Source organism: Gracilinanus agilis, chromosome 4 (genome assembly GCF_016433145.1).
Source record: "Gracilinanus agilis isolate LMUSP501 chromosome 4, AgileGrace, whole genome shotgun sequence".
Lineage (NCBI taxonomy): Eukaryota > Metazoa > Chordata > Mammalia > Didelphimorphia > Didelphidae > Gracilinanus > Gracilinanus agilis.
The window spans coordinates 358,757,648-358,773,738 of record NC_058133.1 but is presented as its reverse complement, the minus strand read 5'-3'; the positions used below and the strand labels follow the sequence as shown (position 1 = coordinate 358,773,738).

The window sequence follows — 16,091 nt, the reverse complement described above, 5'->3', positions numbered from 1 at the left end:
AGTTTGTAGGTTTCAGAGAAGATGCCAACTTGCATGGACAGAGAAAGCAGCTTCCTGTAGTTAGGAAATCACAGGTCACATCAAAAATAGAATTGTTAAACCTCTCAGGATCTCATCGGCACGGCCTCTAAAATCAATAGCACTTCTCAGCTAGAGGAACTTTTTACGAAAATATTTGTCCTCTCGCTTTTTGTGGAGATGCTCCAGACCCGTGTTGTGCCATTCGAGGATGGGGACTCCTTTAAGGAGAAAGGTGTGTGTCTTGGCATTCTTGGGGAAAGACTGAGGGCGAGGGTGTGAAATTCTAAAGGTTCCCATCTCTATAGCCTTAGCACATCTACGATGACTTCAAAGAGTACAGGGATACATTTGCAAAGCAGAGTTAAATTTTACTCACATCTAAAAAAATTAATCTGTGTCATAGGGCACTTTGGGGGAGGGAGGAGGAACTGAAAAGATGGCAAGTTAACCATGAGCTTCCTCAAATTCCAGAAAGGCTGGGAATCACAAGGACAGGGCAAAGGATGAGGCCAAGTTCTGGGTTGCAACAGTGAAAAGAATATTAAATTTAGAATCTGAAGTTGAGAAATCGAGTCCTGCACCAGGCAAGTCACTTCTTCATCCCTAAGAGGAGGGATGCTGGACTAGAGACCCTCTAAGGTCCTTTCCCCCTCTGAGCACTGATCTTGTGACAAGGATTCGAATTCTCCGGTGAGAGCAGTGAGGCAATCTCCCTGGAGCACGGCACCTGAGCCCTTGGGGCTATCAGGCTCACTGAGTTGACAATGCCAGGCTGTACCATGACAACCACTCTCTCATTCCCCATAAAAGCAGAGTTGGTCTGAAGCTGCATCACAGACATAGGCAAGCAGGGAAAGTCTGCATGCCTTAGTCATAGGGGTTGGGATGAGGATTAGGTGTTCTGCCAAGGACCCATCCACTCCTTAGAAATACCTGGCTATGAAATGGGTCCACGCAAAAATTATTCCCAAGGATGCTTTTTCCTTTGCAATAAAAAAAAAAAACTTTTGAAAAGGCACTTTTCTCATTTCCATACTCAAATCCAGCAAGTAACAGCGATGCAGTAATTTTGATTATTCTATCCACTCCCTACCCTTCAGTCCTTTATTCTTTATAAGAGACCCTCTCACCATCACAGGCTGCCCCCTGCCCCCTTTCCAGGAAGCTAGTCTTCACTGCGATCACGGGAAGCCTAGGGAGCTATTTTGAATCCCCACATTGGGCAGACAGGTCCAAGGTTATCTGAGAGTGGAAGCTTCTTCTCTAAGGGATGCCCAGAGCACCAGGAGCATCAGAGGCTAGGAAGAGCAGCACCGAAGTGCCCGGATGCCACAGCCTCAGAGAAAAGAACGTCCCTTACTCAGAATGCCAGTCCTCTCCACAGCAAAACTCTCTTACAGCCCTATCAACTTTCTCCCGCGGGCTGCCAGCAAGGAGAAAGCCCCAGACTCTTCCCTCTCAGAATGACAAACGTTCAGACTTGGGGCTTTAGAAAAGCCTGCGGTGAATGAGGGTTCCCTGCGGGGGAAGCATCTTTCTCCAGGAAAGTCTATTCAGAGCAGAAGCTGTATATATAGTGAGAGTCGAGCACCAGCAGGCAAAGACCCGACGAGGGGCCACTTTGCAGAGACGCAGCCACAGCCAGAGGTCAAACCCTGCCTCCTTGGAATGCTAATAACCACCTGGAGAAAAGGCGACCCAGACCTGGTGTGCTCCGGTCCTAAAGCCCAATACCAGCATTCAACAGACAGAAAAAACGATAACTGGGGCAGCTCAGAGCAGCAACTTCTGGGAAGTAGGCGGGCTATAAATCCTCCATAAATAACTGCTCTTCCCTTCCTAGGATGCCCAACCACGGCATCTCTCACTGGTGCTGTGGAGTGGACGATGTGTAACATACCAAGTTTCTATAGAGACACAAAGCTGGCTGGACCCTTTTAGATCCAGGTTTCAATTCTGATTCAGATACTTCCGATCGGTGTAACCCAGGAAAAATCATCGGATCACTCAGGAGTCGGAGTTTCTTTATCCATGATCCGACAATAAACATCTATCTTACATGAGGCTCAAATGAAAGAAAATATAGAAAAATCATATATGATAGACTAAGTAATTGGAGTTTCATTTCTGTCTCTGTGACTTCATGTGCAGTGCAGTGCCTGGCACATAAAAGTTGCTTTGTGATTGATTAATTGCTTGAAGTATTTTGCAAACCATGAAGCACTATATTAGATTTTTAGATCCTGGACCCTTTGGCAATCTGGTTGAAGCTTAAAGAACCCTCCTTAAGATGTTTTTATTTTTATTTTATTTTATAATTCTTACCTTCTGTCTTAGAATTGATACGGAGTATTGGTTTCAATGCAGAAGAGGGGTAAGGGCTAGAAAATTGGAGTAAACTGATTTGCCCCAAAGTCACATAGCTGAAGCCAAACTTGAACCCAGGTCCTCCTAATTCTAGGCCTGGCACTATATCCATTGTGCTACCTTGCTGACCCCGCTTAATGTTTTTAAATGCAAAAAATACAAAGTATGTTTACATATATATGTGTATGTATACATACATATGTTTTAAAATAAAATACACAGAATTTCAAAGAAATTGAAATAATTATTTTTTTTTAAAAGCACACAAATGTTTTGTTTGATTGTACATGTATATATAGCCTATTTCAAACTGCTTGCTATTGTAGAAAGGGGAATGTAAAGGGAGGGAGGGAGAGAATTTAGAACTAAAAATTTAAAAAGGGAAAAAAAACAAATGTTAAAAATTGTTTTTATATGTAATTGGAAAAAAACACATCAGCAAAAAATTTTTTTAAAGATTTAAAAAAATAAAAAATAAGTCCACAGATTTCAGGTTAAGAGTGCCCACTCTACAAGATCATAAATTTAAGAGTTTGAAGAGGCCTTAAAGGCCATTTAATCCAAGTCTCCTTATTTAAAGTCAGAAAATTGAGGCACACAAGTAATGTTGGCAGAGAAAAATGGCGGCAGTGACACTGAATTTAGGTCCTCTTGACTCCAAATCCAGCATTCTTTTCCCACAGTGACGTGCTAATTAAATTAACCCAGCCAGAACTAGGCTCCAAGATTCCATTTTGGGTCAGACTCTCTCACTAATGGTTTCTGCTCTTGGCTTCCTAGTTATTTGACCCTGGACCACTCACTCTACCACTGGATACCTTAGTTGCCTTAATTTTGAAAAAGGGGAAAAGCTACCTACTTCATAGGGTTGTTTGGAGGAAAATTATTTGTACACCTTAAAGGAGTGAAGTATGTGTGTGCTGTGAGCATTCTGTCAGTTGCTATTGCTTGGCATTCCATGCTTTCTACCTTAATAATGTCAATCCAATTGCTGCTTGGATCTGTTACCTAGATCTGACTCTACAACTCATCCTCATTCTACCGTCAGTCCAGGATGGGATTGAGTCTGGTGCCTTTTGGCCGGACAACTCACTTAATCTGCCTGGATCTCAGTTTCCTTATTTGGAAAAGAAGCAGAGTTGGAATGATCTCTTCCAATTCTAAATTTATGATTCTATTCAGGAACAAGGAATTAAAAGACTGTGCTCTGTCCTGCAGTGGACCAGTGAAGCAGAGAAACCCTGGCATGAAGTAACAGATGGTGGGTATAGAAACGGAGGCAGGAAGGCTAATTTTCCTGGGTTCCTCAGGAAGAGAATGACAGGCAGATGACCTCATAGCTCCACAAGCCTCTTTTGCCACACTCCCCACTTCTGCTGCCACCCTGGCAACGAGAGATATTTTCTTGGCAGCTAGAGTTAGGACTGTGATGCCCCACAGAAATACTCATCCTACCGAGGAGACAGATTCTATGGATCTCCTGGCATGGTACAATACTTTCTTTAGGTCTTTAAATTTCAAAGGATGAGTTTGATGTGGATCCAGAATCAAGCTCCACCACAATGTTGTAAGACAGATAGCATAGTCCTGGGGATAGAATGTTAATTCTGAAGTCAGGAATTCAAGTTCAGATCCCGGGTTGGTCACTTCCTTGTTGTGAGAACTTGGGCAAATTCCTCAATTTCTCTAGGATTCAATTTCCTTATTTGGAAAATGGGAGGGTTGAATTAGATGGCCTTTTAAGGCCCTTTCCAGGTCCAAACCTAAGATCCTATGATATTTTAAGAGCAACTGGGGACAAATAAATTACCCAATGGTCAGCACTAGTGAGGAGTCTCTGTTGGATGTTCAAGCCATGTTGGATCCTCAAAGAGTTATACCATCCATCCCTGGGCCAGAATTTGAAGTTTTTCTATCCTAGTAGAAAGTAAGCCAGAGCCTTTGAGAGACCAAGGTCACCTCTATGCTACAGGAATACCCTTAATCTGAAATCTTCCCTCTGCTAACAGTTTCCTATTTATTCTGTATTTAATTTATTTGCACACATTTCTTTGCTTGTTGTCTCCACCATAAGATAATGAGTTCCTCGGGGACAGGAACTGGCCTTTGCTTCTTTTTTTTATTTCTAATTGCTTAGAACAGTGCCTGGCACATAACTGGCACTTAATGTTTATTGATTGACTAATAAGATATAATAAGGTACTAGAAGAAGACTTTAGTGGAAGTTTATAAATTCCTTGGTAGGTAAATGGATTTGTGGGGGCTGTCTAGGGGGCCATCACATATAAGGCTGTTTCAACAGAGAAAAGAAAACTCAGGTCTAAATAGCCCACTTACAAACAAAGTACTAGGATGTAATATATTTCAAAAGTCAGGGCGGGCCAAAAGAACAATTCTGGGCACAAGGTTAATGTTTATGGCCAATCTCAACTAGGTTACCTAAACCACAGTGGAAAACTACCCTGAACTTTATATACAGTGACCATCAATTTACAATGACCAAGAAGTCTGGCCACAGAGTAGAGTTGAGAAAATGCACCTCCCCCACTCTCAGCTGGGGTGGGAGACTACGGATGTGGAATAATACCTTTATTGTCAGATCCAACTGATATATTGATTAGTTTTGCTAAACTGTATTTCCCCCCTTTTTCTTTTTTATTACTCTTTGTTATAAGGGATGGCTCATTGGGATGGAGAAGTGGGAAATGATATATTCAGAAATGAAGGTGATTAAAAAAGGTCTAATGTAGGAAAAGCTATATATACAAAAACATGGTATTAAGGGAGGTGAAGTTGACAGAGTTTTAGTGTATATCCAGAGGACCTGAATTTGAATTCTTTCTGGCTCTAATAATTATTTTTACCTGTATTTAAGGTGAGTATTAGGGAGAAGTGTGTAGGTATAGATAACAGGAAATTATCATGGCCAAAAAACTCAAAAGCATCAATAACATTTTATAAAAAGCATAAAATTCAAGAGGTCACTTTCAAATGGCTTTGAATGCCAGGATTAGTTTATACTTTATCTGACAAAACAATGGAGCCCCCACCCCCTCACCTTTTTTCAAAGCCCAACTCAGAGACCACTTGAGCTTCTTCCTAAAACCCTCTCTTCTACAAGTTGGGCAAAAGCCACCTCTTTTTCCTCCAATTTCTCATCGCACCCTTGGGACCTTTCCACGGAGCTCTTCTCAATTTCAACATGATCAAATCAGTAGGAAAGGAGGACTGTTTGGGTAGCTCTGGGAAGAGTGACAGGGCAAGTAAGCCTACTCATAGAATCATTGAAATTTAGAGCCAAACAGGGCCCTGAGACCAAAGCCCTCATTTTACAGGTGAAGGAAACGGAGCCCAAAGGGTGTTAAGTGATTTACCCAAAGTCAGACAAGTAGCAAGGCTGAGTCAAAATTCAAATCCAGAGCTCTTCTACTGTTCTAAGGCTTCCTTTCTTTTAACAAAGGAGAGCATGAATGAGGGCTGGAAAGAACTTATCCTTTAACCCAAATGCCTCATTTTTACAGATGAGGAAACTAAATCATCCTATGTCTCAGTTTCCTTTAGATCACTTAGTGTCTTAGGGACTAAACCTAGGCCACCCAAGCAATTAAGTGGAAGAACTGGGATTTGAAACCCCAATTCAGCTCTTGGTCCAGCCAACAAGAAACGAGGGCAGAAGGACTGGCAAGATTACTGTGGGAGTGAAAAGGAGAAGAAGGATGTGAGAGATATTGGTGTTAATGGAGACAAGACTTCAAGTAACCGTCAATAGATATTCATTGAATGAGCAAATGTTCTTTCTGGCATGAAAGAGGAGAGAGAGGCTGTTTTTACTTCGGAGAAGAGCGACAAATATTCAAGTAAAGAAGGTATATTTCTGGATGGGTGTGGGAGGGCTCTGCACTCACTAAAATTTCCACTGCCAAGATGGAAGCAAGAAGTTGTCAATCTCCAAATTTGTTCATAGAATGTGAGTCTCAGTGCCCAATGGCTGACCTTCCTTCTCAGATGATCAGATGTCTCCCCAATCTACAGTAAAAGGCATCTGTGAAATGCACTGTGCCTCCTGTGAAAGATTCACCACTATTTCTCTCTGGCAAGATGCTTGGGTTGGTCGGAAAGAATTGTTCCATTGATACTGTGAACAACATGGCTCAGAATGAACAGCACAGGACTTTCTGTAAGTTAGTCAAGAAATGTCTGGTGGAACATGGAGAGGAGGAATAAAAATGATGATGATGATGATGAAGATAATAATAATAATAATAATAGCTAACACATATATAGCCCTTACTGCACTCAGAACTCTAGAATTATTATCTCATTGGATCCTCACAACAAGTCTCTAAGGCAAGCCCTATTATCTCCATTTTACAGATGGGGAAGCCAAGGCAGGCAAACTAAGTGACATGCACAGGGTCACATAGCTACTAAGTGTCTGAGGTCAAATTTGAATTCAGATCTTCCTTGACTTGGCTCAGCACTTTATCTACTCTACCACCCAAAAGGACAAGAGCCGGACAATACCTTCTGGAGTAGTTTTTGGGCCTCTGAGAAGCTTCATGAAAGCAGACACCGAAAAAGGCATCCTGGGTTATCTCCTTACTTCCTCTGTCCTTCTGGATAGGACAAAGGTAAAGTGTAATACAGACTTGCTTTGATGCCACACATCCTTGGCAGTATTAGGAAATCTATCACATGTTAAAAAATTAAAAAAAAAAAAAAGGGTTTTGGTACTTGGATCTCACTGGCTATTTTCAGAGTTTCCAGTCTTAGACTCTGCTTGCTCTAAGTCAATGATATCAGCAAAGGCATTCAAGAATTGGATTTAGGAAGACCAAAGTTCAAATCTAGCCTCAGACACTTTACTGCATACATTTAGAGCTAGAAGAGTCTCATGGTATAAAAGTCCAATCCCCTCATTTCAAAGAGGAGGGAAATGAGGATGGGGACTTGTTCAGGGCCACATAGCTAGTAGGGCAATCCTGAGGCAGGTCTTCTTGACTATAACTATTGCATTCTCCCACCATACCACCTGCCATGAATATTAGGTAGTCCAATGTCCTCACTTTACAGATGAGGAAACAGATCCAGAGAGATTAAGTCAATTGCTCAAAGTAGTAAGTAGCTGGGTCAGAAGTGAACTCCCATCCTCTAATACTAAATACAATAACCTTTGGACAATGCTCACAGGGTAGCAGAAAGTTACCAGATGATGTATGCCCAATCCTTCAGGAATAGGCTATCTGTCTGTCTCCCTCCCTCCCTCCCTCTCTCTTCCTTTACTTTTTGTCCTAGCAACAACTCTAAGACAGAAGGGACAGGGCTAGGTAAAAGGGGTGGTGACTTGCCCAAGGCCACACAGCTAGGAAATGTCTAAAGCCTGATTTGAACCCAGGTCCTCTCCACTCTTGGTCTGGTGGTCTATCCACTGTGCCACCTAGATGGTCTGAATGGGTTCTGTTACACAGGCCACATTTCTATTGGTCTATGATGATTTTAGGAAAGGCTTCCTAAGGAGATAAACAAGTGAGTAGAGGAGATGGATCATCCAGCGAGTATTTACTTATAATGTGCCCAATAGTGAGGAGTCTTTCAAGGTCATTCTACCCATCATTTTCTAGGTAGATCTAAATAATAAATATTAGATGAAAGACAAAACCCTCCGATGAAATTGCTTCTTATTTTTGGTTTTTAAGATTAAAAGGCTTCTCTTTTAATCAAAGAGAAGTGCTCCAGACCAACAATCCTCAACTAAGTCCCAAAGAAAGTTTGAGTTTTGTGGTGGGGGTTGAAGGTAAAGGCTACTGTTGGGGTAACTAGTTTGAATCATTTCCCCAAGACAGCTGCATTTGACTCTGCAAAAAAGGAATTCTACCTCCAAATTATTTAGCTATTTGTCACTATTGACACAAAATTTAAAAAACAATGGAGGACTTTTTCTTCTCCTTTGAAGGTTTTTCGTGTGAGTGTGTATGTGCCTATCTTTCAATCAGACCAAACAGAAAAACCAAATAAATGAATTGTTCCACTCAAGGGAGACTCAGATAGGTTGTCTGTGTGTCCTTGAGTAACTAAGTGGGTTTCTCATCTGAAAAATGAGGTTTGGGTGATTGTCACAATTTCTAACAGCTGGAAACATGATCTGAGGAAATAAATATATAAACTGTCTTGCATATTTATTCTCTGAAATTATTCTTTTAAATAAGGTCAAAAGAAGTCTTCCTACCCCAAAATTAAACTTTTCTATCTTTGACACATATGTCTCTTCTTTGTAATAGAGACCAAAGTATTTAATTTAGTCTTCCAGAACTAAATATGTAAACTTCTGAAGTCAATGTCCCATCACGCTGATGTGGGCTCCAGGCATTAACAGGCTGGCAGGGAAGGAAGGGCTGTCACCCTAATTAGTAGCTTCCATTACAGACTCCTTTACCATCTCAAAGACTATTAAATCACTGAAAACAGATGTCTGAATTACATTAGAGTCCTGCCAGTGCCTGGGAAAGTTGAGAAGTTTTACAATTATCACACTCCTGACATTCCCAGACTTATAACCACCCATCCACTGGGGCCAGTTTGTCTCTAAGAGACCCCTGAAATCTTTGGCTACAGCTTGTTGTTTTTGTTGTTCAGTCATGTCTCACTCTTCATTACCCCATTTGGGGTTTTCCTGGCAAAGACAATGGAGTAGTCTGCCATTTCCTTCTCCAGTTCAGTTAATGGATGAAGAAACTGAGGCAAACAGGATAAAGTGATGTGCCCAGAATCACATAAGCTAGAGTCTGTGGGCAGATTTGAATTCAGATCTTCCTGTCTCTGGGTCTCGTGCTTTATCCACTGCATCACTTAGCTGCTCCTAAACTATAGTAGAGTAGACCAAATAAAGTTTTAAGTTTTTACAGCTTCTAATTTTAAGGCAGTGTTATCAGTGATGGACTTGGCATAAGAGGACCTAGATTCAAATCCTGGCTTTGCTACTAACCGTAGGAAATTCCCTTTGCTTCTCTTGGCCTCCGTTTCCTCACCTGTAAAACAGAGGGGTTAGGCTAGGTGGCCTCTGAGATCCAGTACAGTTCTTGGCACATAGTAGGCGCTTAAACAATGTTTAATGACTGATTGGCCTCCTAGCTCCTATGATCCTATGATTAGGTGGCCCCTAAGTTTCCTTCCAACTCAACGTCTGTGACCATCGAGCTTATGATCATTTCTCTTTTTTAAACCAATTACTGATAAAGTCCATGGCTCACTTTGGGGAGAAGCGTGGGTCCTGAGAGCTTTAATTTGCCCATTTCTGCTGAGCCCAGACCTATCTCCCTGAGAGAGCAGAAGTTGGCCAAACTTCAAAACAAAGTCTGGCTACCCCTTGGCATTTGGTGAGAAGTCTTCCTTACATTTTGCCATCTAGATAGAATCCCAAAGAACTGCTATGATGGCAAAGAGTCTGAGAAGTCTTGAGATCAATCCCCATATTGTGTCTAAGTCGTCCATCAGGGCCTCAGTTAGCCTTCCAGCCTCGCTGGACATCGCTCTCCTTCCCTAGCTTGATGATCCAACCAAATGGCCTTCTCTTTGTCCCTTAAACACAACAAACCCTCCACGTCCCAACTCCAACTCTTTCCAGCAGTCATCCCGCACACCTATGTGATGTCTCCATGAGAAAGTAAACTTCCCCAAGGGCAGGGAATGTTTTTGCTTTTCTTTGTACCCCAAGCCCTTAGCACAGGGCCTGACTCAAAGGAAGAGCTTAACAAATGGCCGTTTACCCAGTGACTGACCGGAATGCACCTCAGAGAGGTGCCGTCTTCTCCAAGAAGACTTTCCTGACCTGCCCAAATGCTAGTGTCCTCTAAAGAGCACTTAATTTCTTTGACACACTTCTTAAAAATTTCACTAAGACTTTTGGGACACCTTTAATTGTTATTAAACTTCATTAAGTTTAAATAATAATGATACCATCTCTATTTGCCATTATATATTACTATATATAATATTTTACTATGTATTACTATAATATATTACTATATATAACATTACTATAGATAATTTTATTATTACTATTACTATATATAATAATTTAATAAAAATTACTATATTACTAGTATTACTATATATATTACTATATATTACTATATATAATAATTTAATAAAAATTAAAATTTTTGAGAAATCCTGTATTTGTACTTATCCACCTTCTATTCATGGTCTGTCTACCTATCTAGATATATAAACACTCAGAGGTAAGTACGGGTCTCTTCTGATGGAACACAAGCTCCTCCAGGCCACAGAATATTTTCCTGTGTCTTCGTATCCTCTAGTGACATAATAAACACTTAATAAATATTTGTTGTTGACTGATTATCTATTGGCTAAGGTGTGGAGTGGGGAGGAAGGGGAAGGAACTGAAGGCACATTTGCAGAGTTTTACCAAGGGCTCGGCTTCCAAATATATTTTTTAAACGGACATGAGCGCCGTCGTACAGCTCACGTGGTTGTGGGAAAATCATCTGTGAGGTTTTGCTTCTAGTGAGAAAATCCCTCCAAAAACTGGAGACTAGAGAAAATGTTTGGAAAGCCTATTTAAAGGGGAGGGGGGGCCCTTGAAGAGATGGGTAAGCCGGAAGTGGCGCAGACTGATACCACATACGATTGGATCAGAAGGTGAGGAGAGGGCGAGTGCGGCTAGGCTGCCAGTCATCACGGGTGGGAAGCCATTAAGAGAAATCAGCATCTCGAATAGATATTTTTATCTTAGATATCTTAGATAACCCAATCCAGTCTTACTCTGATAAGAGCAGTGGGTTCCACACACTGTGTTGACCTTTTGATGGGGTCCAGATAAAAATATCTATTTGAGATTCTAATTTCTCTTAATGGCTTCCCACAACCGCCTAACGGCAAAGCATGAGGGCTGGCAAGATGGCGGCCCCATGGACCAGCCGGTAGGGTGATTGGCTAAGGATCTGGGCGGAAAACAGTTTCCTACTTGGGGATCCCTTGCGTCAGGGCTCTTGCTTGGCACGGCAGTCCACGCCCAGGTTTTTCCTGACCGTCCTCCCTTCCTAAAGCGGTCTAAAGACCAAAGTGGTGGGAAGCAGAGGAGCGTCCCCGCCCGGGCCCGGCCAGCCGCCCTCCTGGGAAGATGCCCCCCCGGCCCCCGGGGCACTGACCTGCTTTGCCCATTCCCCCTTTCCTCAAAGGTCCTTCAGCCCGGCACCCAACTCTGAGATGAGGCCTGCTTAGCACCAGTGAAGCTCCCCACATTCAGACTGACAACGTTCTGAGCGGAGATGAGGGAGTCAAAGTTAAAATCCAAGCCATCGGCGTCCATGAGTTCACTGCGAATGATGGACTCCATGTCGCATTCCAAGCTCCCGTTAAAAATATCCAAGTCCAGGTCGCTGGGGAATTTGTCATGGCCCATGACGGGGAGGTTCACGCTAGCGGAGTACAAAGAGGACCCTGAGAGGGAGTCAGAGAGGGTTTGCATAGACGGGCCGGCGGGCGACGGCTGCTGGTGCTTGGCCGGGCCCAGGCCTCCGGCGTCGCCCAGGCCCAGGCCGCCGCCGGCGCTAGACAAGGCACGGGTGCCGCCGAGGGGACTCTGGGCCGGGTGCTGCTGGTGCAGGAGGCTGGGCGCCACCAGCCCGCCCTGGCCGGCCTGCGCGGCGAAGGACATCATGGGGTCGCTGCGGAGCATGACGCTCCGGCGGGAGTTCTGCGCCGACACGGCCGTGCTGGCCTGGGACATGAGCGGGTCCGACTGCGTCATCATGACGTCGCTGTGGCTCAGGGAGTCCGACGTCAGCAGGTCCTGGAGCGTCTGGTTGCCGTAGTGCGACATGGAGGAGAAGGTGGCCGCCTTGTTCTCCTGGATGGTCTGCATGGGGGACTGGCGCAGGGAGTTCAGGGACGACGGGCCGAACACGGCGTTGCCGAAGCCGCCGGACGGCGAGCCCAGGCCGGAGCCCTTGGCGGCGTACGGGAAGCTGGAGCTCCGCTGCATGAGGCCCGACGACGGCGACGGCTGCGACGGCGGCAGCGCGATGTTGTCCAGCAGGTCGTCCATGAGGTTGTCCGCCAGCCCGTCGTTCAGGTTCATGGTGCCCGCCATGTCGGTGAGCCGCGGCAGCTCCACCGTGCACGGCTTGCTCCCCGACGGCGACAGGCTGGACGAGCTGCTGTACAGCATCGGGGAGAGCGGGGGGTCGTCGTCCTGGACGTCGTCCAGCTCCGACGTGGCCAGGATGGGCGACAGGCGCCCGCTGATCGTGCTGGCGTTCGAGTTGGTTCGGGAGCGGAAGTCCGTCCAGGTGTCCAGCTCGTCGCTGCTGCGGGAGGTGGGGCTGCCCGGCCACTTGGCCAGCTGCGCCGGGCTGTCCTCGGGCGCCTCCTGGGCGGCCTGCAGGGACGCCTTTTTCTTGGCCGCCCGCCCCCTGCTCTTGGTGTACTTGTTGCTGTTGTCCATGGACACGGCTCTTCGCCGGGGGGCCTTGCCGCTCTTGCCCCCGTCCGGGTTGATCATCCACCAGGAGCTTTTCCCCGTCCCTTCGTTTTGTACCCTTTTGAATCGACTGTGTAGGGACAAGTTGTGCCGGATAGAGTTCTGTAGCGGGGAAAAAAAAGCAACATAAATTTTAGAAAAGAAAAAGTTCTCACCCTCCTCCCCAGTCCCCAATCCCCAGTCTATTTAAGGTCTAATTAAAAAGTGACATATTGGAACAAAAATGAAATGTCACCCGAGGAGAGAGTGGATTTGCCCCCCTGAAAGGTTCAGGGTCTAACGTAGCGACGCATCTTTTCCTTCTTTTATTTTTTCACCTTTCCCCTCTGTCCCAGCATCCGTACCGAGGCGGAGAGCAGTAAGGGCTGGGCCATAGGGATTAAGTGGCACGGCCAGGAAATGTCTGGGGCCACACTGGAACCCAAGATCTCCCCCCTTTAGGCCTGGCTCTCTATCCACCGAACCCCCTAGCTGCCCCCATTCTTCTTCTTTTTTAATTTAATTATTAAATGATTCAAGTTGTCTCCCTCCCCACTCTTGGAGCTGACAAGCCACTCCACGGTGCCCCCATTCTTTACTCCTCATAGGTGTGATAAGTCACTTGACCCCCATTGCCCACCCTTACCACTCTTCCACCTAGGAGCCAATACACAGGAGTTAAGGGTTTAAAAAAAAAATAGCCCTGTTGGTGTGTGGTTCCATCTCTACACCCTCTCCTGCCAAAGACAGGCTCCCATCCCCACCAGTGACATTCCTCCCCAAGAGGGACAAAAAAGGGTGCCGGAGCCTTAGACGGTGGGAGCCAGAAGGAACCCCAGCCCCAACTCACTCCATCTTCCCCACCACAAAAAAGCACAAATCACAGCATCTGGCCCAAAACAATCCACTCCATCTGGGAGAGAAGCACACCTGACAAGAATGACCCAGATTCCAAGCCGGTTTCCTCCCTGACTGCCTCCAGTGACCACGGATACACCACTCAATCAGTCTGAACCCCGATGTCTCCATCTTCATTACAGCCCTGAAAGTGGCTGCCCCCTCGCTCGCTCCCCGACAGGGGGATGCCAGGAGAATGCGGGGCCACAGAGGTAAAAGCCCTTCAGTGCGGCCTCAGATACTTCCCAGCTGTGTGACCCTGGGTAAGTCACTTGGACCCCCATTGCCCACCCTTACCACTCTTCCACCTAGGAGCCAATACACAGAAGGGTTAAAAAAAAAAAAAAGCCCCTCAGTGCCTCAGATGCAAGACTATCTATCGCCTTTGGGATCACGGAGCCCATGGGGTGCCTCCAGTGGGGGACGGCTTACGCCCCAGCACAGACAGATCCCAATTTGCTAAAGGCTTCCGGAGAAGCCTGGGAGACAGAGGGGACGGGAAAGACCCGACTTCTCCCCATCGGGTCCTAGAGGGCGGCTGAAGGAATCCAACTTAAAGAGGAAATTGCTCTCTTGGCGCTCTATATTAAAAGAACAAATTTAAAAGTGATCTGAGTTTTAGAAAATTGGCAATCGCCAACTGTATTTATGTAGATGATACAAATCCATGTGTTCCACCAGAATGTCTTTAAAAAAACAGAGAGTCAACAGGATTTTACTATAAGCAAACAACTCCAAACATTTGAAGCCTGTGATCTCATGGAAGACAGGACTGCAGTTCTGATGGGGCAACATAACCAACAGTCACGAAGCCGGTACCTCTGGCACGTATACAACCGCCGTAAAGAAGCGAGGGAGAGAAGAGTGATGAATGGCTGAACAATGAAAACTATTTTGCCTGGGAGATTTTATTCTGTCTTCTACTCTTAGAGTTGTCATTTAAAAAAAAATAAAACTCTTGCCTTCTGTCTTAAAATCAATACTGTGTATTGGTTCCAAGGCAGAAGACTGAAAAGGGCTAGGCAGGGGGTTAAGTGACTTGCCCAGGGTCACCCAGGTAGGAAGTGTCTGAAGCCATATTTGAACCCAGAACCCAGAACTAGGCCTAGTCCTCAATCCACTGAGCCACCTCACTGCCACCTCTTACAGTTCTTAAAAGAATATTTCTTTGCTAATGGTTTGAGAAATTATATTTCTTTAAAACATTAAAAGAAATTATATTTCTTTAANTAATGGTTTGAGAAATTATATTTCTTTAAAACATTAAAAGAAATTATATTTCTTTAAAACATTTAAAAGAAATTATATTTCTTTTAAATGTTTTTTAAACCCAGTGGAATTGTGCATCGGTTAAAGGGGAGTTTGGGGGAGAGGGAAAGAACATGAAATATGTAACTAGGAGAAAATATTCAAAATAATAATTAAAAATAATAAAATGTTTTTAAAAAAAATTTCCCATCGAAGAAATGAGGAACATTGCAAAATATACATTAAAAAGAGCAACAATAACTGGGAGGCAAAGTTAAAAAACTGTCCTGTTCGAGGTAGCTCTTCTATTAAAATTGACACAAATTAAGCAAATTCTTTAAGGAAAAGTCTTGATTCTTATTAGGAGACAACATGGACAAAGACTATTTTTTAGATCCAATAGACCCAGGTAGGCAGCAGGTCACCACCAAGACGTAAGCCAACCTTTCACTAAATTAAAGCATTTTAGAAATTTTTGGTATCATTCATCTCTTTCACATTTAATGGGTCTAGAGCTCCCATCTGATGTAAGAGATAAGAGTTCCAAATGACAGCTACCACTCAGAAGATCCTCTTTTGGGAAATCAAATGTCAACCACTAAGAACCAGTCAGACTTGTTTTCTTTGGAGGAAGCCTCCTTGTACCTGGTGGCTCTGTGGGGTCTTTGATGTGGGCTTTTCTTCCATCCATGAAGCTCATCATTTACTTATTTCTTTCTTATCTGATGAGATATTCATCCATGTCTTCCTAGAGAGAGACTCTTCCCTTAGGATGCCTTCAATGTGCTGGAGGTCTTTTTCCATGCACATCTTTTTACTTTTTTGAGCACCAAATGTAACACTAAGAGAGCAAGGGTTTTGTTTTTTTGGATGGAGAATGTCTTTTCAAGTTTTGCTAAATCTAAATCAATTAGGAAAAAGATTTATTGGGGGGAGGGGGTGTGGTGTGGAACTGGGACATTTTACTTAGTTTTAAGATGTCCCTTAATAAATTCTCCTATGTTAATAAACTTTCATATTACACACACCTATTCATGAAAGTCAGTGTGGTGGCCTCCAAATATCAGGAATGTGGGCT

General features: G+C 44.2%; 1 protein-coding gene across 1 annotated transcript in view; it reads right to left on the bottom strand.

The window, feature by feature from the left end:
* The window catches only part of FOXO3 (forkhead box O3), a 152,130-nt gene that overhangs the window by 13,540 nt on the left and 122,499 nt on the right, over positions 1-16,091 (bottom strand). Inside the window, exon 2 of the mRNA XM_044676671.1 lies at positions 11,556-12,991. Coding sequence (XP_044532606.1) covers positions 11,591-12,991 — 1,401 coding nt within the window. The 3' untranslated portion in view covers positions 11,556-11,590. The remainder of the gene's footprint in view (positions 1-11,555; positions 12,992-16,091) is intronic.